Genomic DNA, 15,008 nt, shown 5'->3' on the forward strand with positions numbered 1-15,008 from the left:
GTTTTATGCATGTTGTTTGAAACCTTTCTGAGTATATGTTTGCCTCAAAAATATATGAAGCCATCTTTTCCCCCACTTTTAAAATATTTTGAACTATGTGGTTATGCTATGTCAACAGTTGTATGCCTAACCAGTAGATTATTTAAAAAAAAAATTGTGGAAGGTAACCTCCTGAAATGTTCTGTAAGTTTCAAAGACTTTTTCTTTCAACCCTGGTTTCCTCCTTCAAGAACTACCCTAAGGAGTATCCAGTACTTCAAGACTCCTTCTACGGAATCTACCATTCATTACTAAGGGCTGCTTTAACAGGGAGCTTCCTATGTAATATTTCATGCATCTGGAAACAGTCACTGAAAAGAGTCAATGGTGTATGGTCATTCCTGGGCAAGAATTGGTTCTGCCAAGCAAGAAAGTTATTTTAATTGACCTTCCTAAGCAAGTTTCTTTCTCCAGGTGCTGTCTGCTTTGCAATGAGTGTAAAGGAGAATGCAAATAACTTTACAGATGTGGTCTCTCCATCCCCAACAGGCCATAGGAAGCATCAAAATGGATGTTGGCTTGGTCCAATGAACCTTGGTCATGGTACAGAGTACTGGAATCACAGCCTTGAAGGGATTTTTCAACCATCTTTTAATAGATGCATGTATGGGAGTGTTTGTAAAGCCTTTATGCACAGGCATAAGTAGGGATGTACAAAAGAATTTGATTTCTGTTCATAAATCATGTGAACATGTCCCGTTTGCAATCCTGAATGCAAATGTGAGCAACAGTTGGACTTTTTTTTAGAAGAGTTCACAAATTCATGAATTTGTGATTGCATTAGAAAAAAATGTGTTTTATATATATATATATATATATATATATATATACACACACACACACACACACACATGAATTTTCATGCTTCAGACAATGGGGGGAAGTGTGCACTTCTGAAAAATATGCATAGAAATGTGCACTTTTCCCATTCAAATGGTTTGAAAAACAGGTGAAAAATGAAAAAAGGGAGTGAGTCAAAACAAGCTTCGAAATGATTTTCAAAGAATTTAGGTGAGCTGATTCTCCCTTCCATTGGTGTAGGTTAGTTTCTTCCATGTGTGCAGAGTTTAAATCACAAAACTGGTTGCAACATCAGGTATCATTTCTGCAACATTGGAAGTAGGAACAAAACTCTGGTTTCATGGTGTTCAGAATGTTTCCTCCCCGCACCTCTAATGTGCTAAATCTTTGTGCATGTGTTCATATACGGAGAGCCAATGCAGTGCAGTGGTTTGAGTGCTTAAGATGATAATAAGATCTCATCCTCATTCAGACATGAGTCTCAATGAGTGACCTTGATCACCTCTCCCTCTCTCTCTCTCTCTCTCTCTCTCAGCTTTACTTACCTCACAGGGTTCTTGTGAGGATATATTGTTGCAGAGTAACTATCACCAGCTAGGAACTGGAGGAGTGGATTCTGGGTCAAAGATAATGTCCTCTGGACTGGCTGAGCCCTTGCACCTATCTTTTTTAGAAATTGACAGCTCTGTGTGTGCACATATAAAAGAGAGCTCGCTCCAGGATCCCAGAGCCCCTTAGGCAAGGGATCATTGGTAGTGGGTCCCTTAACTAAAGAGAGAGGTAGGGTATATATGGTGAGAAAATTCCTCAGAGTTTCCTTGCATGCACACTATGCATGGGGCCAGTCCCTCTGGTACAGACAGGGACTTATTTTTGCATTCCCTGAAAGTCTGCTGCATACCGCAGAGGACTCTGGAGAACCATAATTGCGCATGGCTAGGGATGTGCACATCAGCCAAACTCAAGCTCGCTGAAGTTCTCCGAATTCCATCTTGAAGCTCATTCAGACTGGAGCCTGTATCAGAGTGCAAGCTTTGTTTTTTTCTTTCTGCTTGAAAATCAGCGCATATTTCATGCATATTTTTCCAAATGTATGCATCAGTTGTGTGCATCTTTGAAATCTATGCATTCTTCTCCCATTGACTAAAGTGTATTTGTGTGCATTTTTTCAAAAGTACGCATTTTCCATGCACATGTTTCAAATGTACACATGCCATTGAATGCAATTTTTTGGTCCACAAATCAAGCTTGGAAATATATGGACTTCGACTGCAAATTGCATCCAAGTCTGTGTCCAGTTTGGAAGGTATGAACTGGGCAAATCATGATCAAAAACTAACTGAAACTAATTTCTCATACATGCCTGAGTCACACCCTGAGGGTCCAGTGAGGTTACAAACAGTGCCAGGGAGACTCGTACCACCTCCAGCCTCCCAGAACATCTCCCATGGAGCAAGAACAAACATGAACTTGGCTCAGTGGGCCCCTACTAGCCCTTGGCTGTTGGCCAGTGCCCAGCCATGCCAATCACAAGGTTGTAAAATGTAGGCTGTCAAAACAACCTTCTCTAAGCAAAATAAGGGGGAAAAAATTCTCAGCTTCTTGCAGTGAGAGAATGCAGTTACTAAATGACAGATGTCCACATGTCAACGTCTGCAAATTGCATTATTTGTGGGACAGAAATTGACTATGTATTTAGGTTCCTATTTTCACATGCCAATGGATTCGATTATTGAGATGCCTCTCTTTTTGAGATGTTTCAAAAGCCGAATCACCCTGATGGAATATAAGCATTAACCAACTGCCTTCATATTTTTCAATATACCATATATAACAGGCCTTCAAATTCCTAGATATCCCAAAGGGAATAAGATGTAAAAGAAAGATGCAAAGTCTTTCATATCCTTAATGTATAACGCATGTTGCCTTTCAACTAGAGCCATGTAAACTGACAAAATTGCATCAATATATTTTTCTATTACTTCACTTTTGGGGGGCAAAAGCCCTTCTAGAAGTTCAGTTTAAAAATGGAAATTGAAACCTCTAACAACAAATGAGTAATATTTTCCATTACTGGGCAATGGAGGCATACATTATTATGTTGCATAACATCTACTTGAATTTCAAGCACGAATGAAAATTCAGCATGTTCTCCTTTGTACTGAAGTTTCATAAGGAAGATTTCAACTATGAGAAAAAGCAGTATATTCCCTCCAGCCAAATTCATGGCTAAGCATAAATTTTAGACTGTTTTCCTCTTGTATGTTTTATTTTTATTCAAAAGTCTGATGAACTGCTTAATAATTATTTGAAAATCTGCAAAACCCAATTGAATAAATATGTATATGTATGAGAGAGGGAGGGAGGAAGGGGTTTAATTTTCAACTAGGAAATTTCACTAATATCGTTGCATTGATTTAACTTCTAACACTGTGAAACGTAACCCACTTAAACCATATAACAGGGCAGCATAACCTGTTTGGCCCTGAGGGCTGTATCTGGTGTCACCTGTGGGGGTGGGCAGGTGGAGACAGGTGTCACACATTTACATGTATGCATACACATACACATACACACACATTTTCACCTCTCCCATCCCCCAGGGATCCTACACATGATTGCTACCCCCTCCCCAGTTCAGCTGATCAGCAGGGCTGTGAGGAAAAGTGGGTAGGGTCTTGTTGGCTGCATCTGAATTGAGCCAACAAGTAGTGAAATAATGCACTACAAAACCATTTTTAAAAAATACACCAAAACCCACAAAGGACTTGGGCGGGGGAATTCTAAACTGTGATTGACAGTATCCAGATCTGCTAAAAATCAGAATAGGTTAAAATGTTATGCTTTGCAGCTTGGAATAATTGTAGCTGTACTTATCAGTGGTTAAGGTATTAATTTAATATAACCCATTCATAGCTCCTAATTATTATGTCCTGAAATGTATGGTGGAAAAGGCTTGGATATAAAACAAACCAAAAATGTGATACCCCTGATATAGTCTTGCTTAAGTGTCAGATTTGGAACTGAACACAAGCCTTCCCCCATGATATACTTTGGACAAAGCTAGAATCTGATGAAGTATGTTTCCGTAATATCTGTTAGATTGTCAAGGTGTTGAGGCTAAAGGCTTGGCTTATACACAGGAGAAGCAGTGTAGTTTATGCCTCAAGAAGTAGATATACGAGATCTTATCTTAAACAAACCAAAGAACCATCTTTAGCTGTAAATCATTTTAATGTCATCGGATCAATGAAAATGGACCACCATCCCAATTAGAGCTCCATGAAATATTTTCTGTTGTCAATATTCATCACATAATTTTTGCATTCAGTAGAGGCAAACCAGTTATGACAAAATACTCTCCTCACCAAACCTTTGCATTGTTTCCTCACTTTTCTTGAATGTTCACATTGTTCCACTATAGCTTGGCATCCTTCCTCCCCACCCCACTCCTGTCCCAGCTGCTACTGCTTCTCAGCCCCATTTTTTTTCATCTTTGCCCTCACTGTCCACTGGACTTCATCTGCCTTCACTGATCATTTAATGCACTGTACCCAGCCACATGATTGTTTATAGGTGTCCATAATACCATTTCCTAAGATGTAGCATTATGATGCCATCAGCACAATCACTTGAATCACCACAGCCAATTGGTGTAAATGGTAATGAGGGCAAATGAGGCTAAAGACAGTGAGGGCAAAAGACAGTGAGGGCAACAGGGAAAACAGTGCATGAAAACAGTGCAAATGCATTCACTGTTGAAAGTAGCCATAAAGAGAGGCAGCTTTCAACACTCACAGTAACAAGAATAAAACATGACAAGGCGTTTGGCTCTTGTTCTAAATGTTGGGAGATTTTGAAAGAGAGAGACAGAAATTCAGGTGACTCCCACACACTCTTGAACGTGTTGTGCTTGCAAAAGTAGGCTTCCAGGGCAACATCTTCTTCTGTACATTGTACAGGTTTTCAAGTAATGTATCTTTCATGGGTTGTATTGTAAAGGCATGTAAATCATTCTGAGGCATTGTAAATTCACTGGGAGAAAAGAAAGCAAAATGGTGTATTCAGGATGCATTGGACCATTCATTTAATGCTGGTTAGTTTTGAACACAGTAATGTGATAATGGTTGCTCATGGATTTTTCAAGTAATGGCTCTTTTTTTCTGTTCTTCTCATATTCTCCTCCCGTCATCCTTATTGCCATACATTTAACCCATTGTGGTGTGTATCTCACTGGCGGCTGTTTCTTTCTTTCTTTCTTTGTTTATTTGACTATGTATTTCCTTGTTTTTAATTTGTGGTATGCTCTTTTTTGGCTGCTTGTGTGATCCAGACCCCATTGACCCATTAGAAGTTGATTTTTATCCTTTGCTTGATGATTTCCCTACCTCAGTCCCAGATATCTCCACCCCCATGCTCCCACCAGTAGGTGTCCAAGCTGTTGCTTTAACCCACGATGCCGTGAGAGTCAGCTGGGCAGATAATTCTGTACCCAAGAATCAAAAGACGACAGAGGTTCGGTTTTACACAGTCCGATGGAGAACCAGCTATTCCACAAGTGCGAAATACAAGGTGAGGACTTCAGCCTGATCAACAGTAGCCTGGATTAGGGATGGACAAATTTGTCAATTTCAGTGTCTCTCCATTTCTCATTTTTGCAATCTGTTATTCAGTTCATCTTGAACTTTGAGAATTTCTCAAGTCTTACATCTGGTTCATCCTGAACTTTGAGATTTATTTATGTTTTGGGGAAGTTTGCATGAAAATTCATAACCATTTTGTGCACATTTCTGCCAATACATCCATTTTTGCCTAATATGAATGCTTTTTGCAAGCAATTATCCTAATATAATGCATTTTAATTGTTATTTCCCCTGATATACACATTTATGTGCACATTTTTGATTGAGTACCCAGTTGCAAAGTGTGGAGAACTGTATATTTTAGAGGGTAGCTCAGTTTCAGTTTGCATAGTGGTACTGTGTGAAATTATAGGTAAGTTTGCATTATAGTACTGAACTGAACGAATTTCTCCCTCATCCCTAGTCCTGTCATAAACTGGACTCTACATATTTCATGCACAGCATTTCATACTTTCAAGATCATCATACTGCAGATCATTTCTGTGGATCAGTAACCTGGATGGGGAACCACTGTAAGCCCTGTGTACAATCAAGAAATGAATATAACCAATATTGAAAACCTTGAAACAGTGTCACATGCTGTCAGTTGGACTGATTGGCAGTCTAATTCGGCTGTGCTTAAAGGTTCCCTTTATCCTCTAGAAGGGCCCAGATGCGTGATTGCGCTTAGTATTTACAACAAGTATCCTTGCAGCAGAGGATATGTTCAGTGTGAGTCACGTTTTTTAAAAAAATCACTTGAAAAAGGCTGGAAAATCAGAATTAAGAGTAAAAACTAACAGCAGCCATAAGAACATAAAAAGAGCCATTCATTCAGACCAAAGGCCTATTTTGTTCAGCATTCTGTTCTCACAGTGGCAAACCAGAGGCTCCTGAGAAGCACACAAGCAGCATATGAGTGTCAGGGGGTCGCCCTTGCCGCCTTCTGAAATCCTCGGGTAGCCAGAATCAACACGCAGACAATAGGGCTCTTTTCCAAGGCTTTATTCCCATTCAAGCTAATGATGCTTACAGATGCTAATTGCTTGATCCTGCGAGTGAGACTTAAGAGAGCTGCCTACTCGGGGGTTCTAACCTTAGGAATCAGTTGATCTCTTTTTGGAGGGAAAGGTGGGAAACCTCTGTACTTATGGGCTAGGAGGAGAGAGTCCACCCCTTTCCTGTGGGGCATCGGGGTGCCGCTGTTGCCGTCGCGCCAAGCAGGCTGAGCGCTTCCTCTCAGCACCCGCCATCTCCTGCTTGATGCTGCGCCAGCGCCTAGCATCCAGAAACTGCTGTTGCTCCTGTCTCTCCCTGCCAGGGTCACTATCACTCTCAGGAATGGGTACCGGGAGGGGCTCTTCCCCCGGCTGCTCCTCTGAACAGCGCACGGGTTCCTCTCCTGCGGTTTCCATCTCTTCCTCAGAATCAGAACTGCTTTGGGGCTCTCTGGGCTCTGATCCAACCCTGACAATGAGTGCAGTACCATTCTCCGACCCATGTTCACCAGCAACTGGTATTGAGGGGCATGCTACTTTGGAACCTGGAGGTAATACATATCCATCATGGCTAGTAGCCATTGATGGCTCTGTAAATTTGTCTAATTCCCTTTTAAAGCTGTCCCAGTCGGTGCTATCACTGCCCTTTTGTGGTAATGGATTCCATAGTGTAACTATTCCCTGTGTGAAAAGGTACTTCGTTTCGTCTGCCTGGAATCTCCCACCATTCACCTTTGTTGGATGACCCCAGATTCCTGTATTATTTGGAAAGCCTCAGCTTCTGAAGTCATGTCAGAAAAGCCCAGTTTTCACCTGTATATGAAAATAGGGATGGCGGAGAATTTCTCCCCGAAACTTCGGGGGGCCGAGCGCCAACGTGTTCGGCCCCCCGAACAAGTTTCGGGGAGAAATCCTCCGCACCCCCCCGCACCCCGCACCCCCCCGGGACGGGACTTACCTTCCCTGAATGTCCCTCCCGGCGGCGGGTCCGGCTGGCGGTTCGTCCGGTGTTCGAGCGGGGCGGGAGCGGCAGCCGGTCTTTCGACCGGCTGCTGCCCCCGCCATTGCAATGAAAGAAAAAAAAAAATCACGTCCCCTGATAGGCTACGTGACGATTCACGTAGCCTATCACGGCAAGATTTGCAAAGTCAGCCGTGATAGGCTACGTGAATCGTCACGTAGCCTATCACGGGTGACTTTAAAAAAAAAAGCGCGTACGCGAATGGCGGCCCCCATAGGGAGCCGCCATTCCCCTTCCTTATTTGGTCGCTGTAGTCTATGTCAATGTTTACGTAGATTACGGCGAAAATAAGGGCAACGCAAATAGCGTCATAATGAAAATAACAAGAGAAATTCCTATTCTTGTCTGATGGGGCAGGAAGGAAATTCCATAGTTCAGGGGTAACCACACACAAAAAAAGCCCTGCTCCTAGTGAACAACAATCTGACATTTGAAAGTGATATTCGAACTGAAGGCCATCCCCAAAACAAGTTTGCCTGAAAAGCTGTCTTTCACCATCCTCTCCATCAAAATGGACTGAATATTAAATAAATGGTCTTAACATGGCCCAGCCTGCATTATCAGCTGTTCTTGAGAAATTGTGAAGTATGCAGTAGAACCTAAATATGCATTGAGTATGCCCACAATTTGGAGGAAATTCTAGTGCATTCATATGCATATATCTAAGGCCAACCCTCTGATACGTCATTCCATCCAATATTGCACAGATGAAAATAGGGGCATTCTTGTGTAGTTGGAACACCTCTGTTCTCACTGAGGATCATTGCCTGAACCCCCGTCCTCACATGGCTGAAGGGTTTTCACCAGCTGGTATGTTCTGTATTTGTGTAAACAGCAATACCATATCCTTGAGAACAACATCTCTCTCTCTCTCTCTCACACACACACACACACACACACACAGAGAGAGAGAGAGAGAGAGAGATCTAATTGAACACTTCCATTTGCAGAAAGGCTTTTGATCCTGTGGAGGTCTTCGCTAATGAAGCAGCGGAGATCATTTGAGTTGGTTCCTACTCCACCCTGCAGAACCCTGGATCCCTGAATATTTGCCCCAGAGGGCTGGGGTAGGGGGACTCCAGAAGAGTGTAGGAGGTGGTATAGGAGGCTGCAAAAAAGAAGGGTGGATGGCAAAAATGGCTTCCTCCTCAATTTGGGTAGTGGTGGCCTCTGCTAAATTGAAGATCCTTCCACAAATAAAAGGACTCCTTCCATATATAGAAGGGCAGTACTGGATACAACACATGAATGCTTAACCTGACATTGTATCTGGTTGTACTTAATATAGAAAGTTGTGGCACATATTGTACAATGTTGTTTGTCTGGATAGACAGTTATGCAGGGAAAGAATGGAAGAGAAGCAGTGTATTGGCATTGGGTGTCCCTGTGTATCCATGTGCATGGATACATTCTACAGAGAGAGGGAGAGAGAGATTCTTTAATTATTTATTTAACACTATGAGTCACCTGCATTAAATACATTTAATTCCTAATTTGTACCGTTTTGTACCTTCCTAATTTGTACTGTTAGGGAGTTACAGAGCATGGGTACTCTGATACTAAAGGCCCCTTTCTGAGCCAATATGGACACAGGCCCCCAAAAATCTTGAGTGCCACCAGGAGGGTATCTTCTGAAGACCGCATCAACCAAACAGGCCAGTAGGTAGGGATGGGTGGGAGCCACCCCATCTGTGTTCTCCGGGCACCTGATGACCCCCTGCCCCTGCTCACATGCCCCTGGACCTGCACCCAACCCCTCCTGCTTGTCAAGCCATCCGCACTCACCCCCGCCCCTTCCGATGACCTTTGCGATTGTGATATATGAGTCATTACAGGCGTAAATGGGCCATTTACGCCTGCGATCTTCCATATCAGTCATTCACACCCCCATTTTAAGTAAGATTAAAAATGTGCATTTTTGCAATCACCATTTTATTTTTTCTCAAAATGGTAATCTCAGAGGCTGCTGGATGGGCCCAGGGTGAGTGTGGGTGGCTCGGAAGCACAGGGGGAGCTCGAGCAGGGCAGAAGTCTCTGGGCGCAGCTTGTGGCAGTGCCGGTGGGGAGAGTCTACCAGACTCCCACACCAGATTGAGCACCTGTGCCATCCCTACCAGTAGGGGATCAGGTGATCTCTTAAGTATGCTGACCCTTATTAAAATAATGCAGAAAGAGATGTGGGTGCTACAACCCAAACAATTCTACTTTATCTGTTTGCACACTGGCAGCATTTTTAAAAGGTGGCTCCTTGATAGGTAAAATGAGGATATATATTTTTCTACCAGGGAAAGATATCAGAAAGAGAAAGGCCCTGGTCCTGATAAATAGTGGCAATTGGAGCATCTGACATTTGCATAACCTTTGATATTTTCTTCTCAGTGTATTTCATAGTTTTCATATAGTTCTAACCCAAATGGCTTATTAAAGTAAATTTGAATGTGTGTGTGTGTTCTCTTTTCCTTGCCAGAAAAACAAGCAGATGAAACAGAAACATAATTTAGCCTTAACCTTGTTAAAACCCAGTTTGTAGAGCATTGTGAAAAACATGAGCCACTCACCCCCCATTCACCTCCAAATTATGTTATCCTCAAAGTGTCTTTGGGGCCTTGAAATGCGAATGCTTTGTATCAAGCAAGGGTACATCAAACAAACAAATGGGTTCAGATCAATGAACTTTGCCTTCCATGAAAGCAACTTAGTGCTGCCCAAAGGCTGCTTTGTTTTGAGCAGGCCTTTTATACATCCTTGAAATATCTCGGCTCCCCATTGCAACATCACTGCTACACCCTCATGCTGGACAAGTGCAATGAAAAAACCAAAACCAAAACCAGCATGACTCTTTCGATGAGGATCCAAACAATTTGTTCTGTTATTTAGGGTACAATCCTATGGGTTGCACCCTTTCAAGATGGAGGCTCCAAACTTGGAGACTTCTGTGTATCCAATGCCAGGCTGAAGCTGGCAGGGCAGGAGGAGTGGTGGAGGCGATCTTCACCTCCCCGTCCTCCGATTGTGGTGTTCTTTGCTAGATGGGCTTTTTTGCCCATCTAGTGATGGCAAAAGGGAAGGGGAGGGAAGGAGGCTGGAAGAAGCTCAGGATAGCTGGTATCCTGTCCTCTCCAGTCTCCTACCCTCCCTGCCCACTGGAATGTCCCCCTTTCCCCCTCTCGGAGGTTGATTTTCCAACCTCAGAGGCCAGCCGACATGGCAAGGGGGTCAGATTTCTGACTCCCCCTTCCGAGGCTACAGCACTGTCTCTGACCTCAGAGGGGGGAATCCCCACTGTCCTCTGCCCCCTGAGACAATGTCTAGAGAACATAGGATTGCTCCCTTATCCATTTATTTACTTTCAAAGGACTTTTGCTTTTTTATTTTATTTTTTTACTTAGTGGGTTTTTAAACTGCCTTTCAAAATCAATTATCCACCCAAGGCAGTTAAGATTTTGTCAGATATGACAAGTTAAATGCTAATGTGAACAATTTAAAATTCATAGATATGGAATCAGTTAGGTGTTAGTTCCTTAATTAATTGATTAAAGGAATACTAAAGGAAATGGATTTGTTCTGGGCACCACACTTCCAGAAGTGTAGAGGTTTACTTCCCTTTGGAAAGAGGTCACTGGAGGCTTATTGGTGTTTTGCCATATCTGCATTTATTTACAACCATGCAGGTGGAGCATAGCTGGAGGCGCACAGCTTAAATTCTCCAAGAGAGCACACAATCCACTGCTCTCACATCAGATCCCCAGGGAGACATCCAGTACCCCCAAAATGTTGCTATCTTGCAGAGTCCCAGCATTCAGCTTTCTCACTCTCATTTTCTTTGCCTGACTCAAACTACATTCACCTGTTATTTTCACATAGAGACACCTTGTCCCTTTCCCCCACTAAAGGGGGGAAAGCTGGATGTGTTATCTCCTCTGCAAACCACCCAGCCTTCTTAGCTCCCACAGCAATATATCACTTGTAGTTTACCTAACAAAGGAATGGGTCAGGCCATACTTGCCACATCAACCCTCCCTTGTCCAACCCATTGCTTTCTGCAAATGTAACTCTAGATAGCCATAAAACAGAACCACAGTCAAAACTTAAAACAAATCTACAATCAAGTTAAGAATCACAGAGTTATCACAGCAGAGAAAGGCATATCACAACACCAATGTTTTATGCTAAAGCTCTTCTTTTTAATATATTTTAATGAGGCATATCAAAGTGAATACAGAGGAGGCCTGAGTCACAGCTGAAAATACCCAGCTGCAAGCATTGATGACCCTAATCTATGCAAATTGGAGCAAGGTCTTAAAATAGACCTGAAGATCTTAAAATAGATGAACATAAGAAGGTCCCCACAGGATCAGGCCAGAGGCCTCTTCTATCTAGCATTCTGTTTCCTACAGTGGGCCAACAAGATGCCTACAAAGAGGACATGAGGGCCATGGTCCTTTTCTTCTGTTCCCCAGCAACTGGGATTCAGAGACATGCCTTGAATCCTGGAAGGGACATTGCTCAGTGGTAGAGCACCTGCTTTGCATGCAGAAGGTCCCAGGGTTGATTCTCGACATCTCTAGTCAGGGCTAGAAAAGAATCCTGCCTGTATCCCTGGACAGCCACTGCCCGTAGGGATGGATGCATGCATGCCCTCCCCCCAGATTCTCTTGAAGATCCAGGATGACAGCCGTGGGATGCTGCGATGCTCCCAGCTGCTCACCGAACTCCAAGGTGCTTGGCAGCTGGGGCAGACAGGGGGGAATCTGTTAGACTCTACCCCTTTTTTGGACTCCCACACCATCCCTAGCAATAACCAAGAGAAAAGCTCTGAATTTAGTACCAAGACCAATTAGATAGATAGATAGATAGATAGATAGATAGATGATAGATAGATAGATAGATAGATAGATAATTACAATAAAAGATCAGTGCAGCAAGACTAATTGGAATAAAGCTCACAATTCAAATATGATAGGTGATAAGTTTATAAGGGAAGGGAATAATATACAAAAGAACCAGAGCAATTTTTGGAAATGCTTGGGCACAATACTTACAGGGCAAAATAACAAAACTAACTAACATGTCTATGCATACTAGCTGCAAGGCTCTTCAATAGAACAGGACCTCAGAAAGCAAACTCTCTGTAGCAAACACTAGACAGGGCAAAATGAAAGCAAGCAAAGATGGGCATCTCCCCCCACCCCCCGCCACCAGTTTTAGACCCCAAAGCCTTTAGCAAATCTGAGGTGATCCCTATTAGCCAATCACTACCTAGCCAGAAATTATCTGCCCAGGTTTTCTGGGGACAGAAAGATCTCACCAACACTAAGCTGAACCTGTTCAGCCCAATTAATGAAGGGTCTGCTTCAGCCCTGAAGCCAGTGATGGCATGCAATAATGCACCCAGGTGGCCTAACAAATACGTGCAGGATCAGCCTTACAGAATGGAACTGCACAGGCTGCTAAAACACAGAAGAAAAATGGATTTCTTCACACTTTAATATAAAGACTAGAAGATTTAAAAGAAGAAATCTGAGATGATTTCAGCTTTCATCTCCATTTTTCATCACCACCATCCCCTGATTGTGGGTGTGATCACAGATACACTGAATACCCAGAAGCCCTGCAAATGGTGGGCTTTTTTCTAGACTGAGCTATGCACATAATATGTCTGTAATCCTCTAAAGCCACCGGACTGATAGCATTCCATGGTCTTAGCTCCTTTACTGCTGTTTTCCTCCATCTCTGCTGCTTGTACCATACTTTAAGAGGTTGCCGTGCTGAAGGGATTCCTTAATACAAGCTTAAACAAAAGCAGATGAGGGAAAACAATGCATTAGTGAAGTTGCTATACATTCATTAGAAACCCCTTATTTACCTGTTCTTAACACACCTCAGTCAACAAGGTGAAGAATGCATTTTCCTCCATAAATGAGTGAACAGAAAGCACACACTTAACCAACCACAGCACATACAAACACAAGGTATTAAAATCAGAACTTTTTGTATAAGACCATAAGTACATATTTACCCAAGAGGCAGCTGAGGTGTTTTCGATCACCAAATTAAATATGTATGAACAGAGCTCAGAATGTCCTTGTTGGAAAAGGACGAGTAAACAAGCATGATTCTATCAAAGATTTTTAAACAACTTCTTCAACAAAGTGAATATTCTGAACCCCAAGTAAGGTTTGATGTAATGTCAAAAAAGGGGATGCAAACCAAAGAAGGCCAGTAACATTTTTTCCCCCTCTTGGTTTTAGGAATGATAGAGACTTCCGCCACAGACTCCAGTGAGGCCGGATTCTTTAGAATCCAGCCCCCCGGAGTCTGTGGTAGAACGGAGCAATCCCCACCACCCCCCTGCGAAATTTCCCCGGGACGGACCCTAACTTTTGTTGGCCATCCGCTTCCCTCGTCTGCAGCCGCAAATGGCTGCCCTGGTCCGCGGCCACCATTTCCCTCCCTACTTTAGCTGTGATAGGCTATGTAAGTATTTACATAGCCTATCATGGCAAAGAGCAGGGACACAAATATATACGTAGCCTGTCACAGCTAACGCAGGGACACAAATGGCTGCTATGGCGGCCGCAGCCCAGCAGTGGACGGAGGTCCGGCTGCAGGCGACCCCGGCCAGCAGCTCTGTGGACTCCCTGCAGAGTGGAGCCAGCCGGGGAGGATTCTGGGGGGAGGGATGGATCGCCTCTCCCCCACCACGAAAGCCCCGGACTGGAATGGGGTGAGTAATCCATACACCCCTCCTTGGTTTGTCCTTTAGAGGATATGTGATACAGCATCCCACCTTTGCAATGCTAATGGAGTGGTGTTGAACTGGTTCATCATGACCATAGGTGGGGTGGACTAGTGTGGAACTAAGCTAAAATGCCCCTCCCCCAAATTTGTCACCCCGTTTTTAGGCTGGCAAGTTGTGGTGAGGCATTTCCACTATTTCGGGGATTCAAACGGGGGTAAATGTTTTACCCCATTTGCTGGCAACAGTGTTCTCTCGCCAGTGCCGCTGGGTGCTGTTCTGTTCAAAGACTCTACCATTCCACTTTGTATCCAAATAGGAAGTATTCCATCCTTCTCTTGCCCTCACTCTGATGGTGTCCACCCTGAAGCCAAATCAGAGTGGGGCCAGGAGTAGGAACAATGCTTTGTGCCCTCACTCTGGTCTTTTCTGCATATGCAACAATAGCCAAAATGGTGAATGGAGGTGGTATCATCTGGGGAAACTTCCCCCTCCACCTTTCCCAAAATTCCATCCCCAAAATTACTTTGAGGACTTTCAGCTCAACCAATAGCACCAATTTGGCTCTTTCAGCTCTACTGTAACCAGTAGCACAAATTCTGTGCACATGGTGCTTTAAGGCTTAAGCAGAAAAGAGAAGAGATATGCAGTGCAATCTATGCAGGCTTGTGCAAAGGTAAGTCCCATGGTGTTCAATAGAGCTTACTCTCTAGTATGTGTGCTTAGGATTGCAGCATGAAAGAAAGAAGTCCCTGCCCCAAGGAGCATGGTGGGAGATTCAGGACAAA

General features: G+C 43.4%; 1 protein-coding gene across 1 annotated transcript in view; it reads left to right on the forward strand.

Annotated features, from left to right (window-relative positions):
- DCC (DCC netrin 1 receptor) overlaps positions 1–15,008 on the forward strand; it is a 1,145,836-nt gene that overhangs the window by 940,983 nt on the left and 189,845 nt on the right. The window contains exon 21 of the mRNA XM_084829640.1: positions 5,174–5,412. Within this exon, the coding sequence (XP_084685766.1) occupies positions 5,174–5,412 (239 nt within the window). The remainder of the gene's footprint in view (positions 1–5,173; positions 5,413–15,008) is intronic.

The sequence above is a fragment of the Heloderma suspectum genome, chromosome 2, assembly GCF_057233095.1.
Source record: "Heloderma suspectum isolate Gila_16-S chromosome 2, 16-S_ref, whole genome shotgun sequence".
NCBI classification, from domain to species: domain Eukaryota; kingdom Metazoa; phylum Chordata; class Lepidosauria; order Squamata; family Helodermatidae; genus Heloderma; species Heloderma suspectum.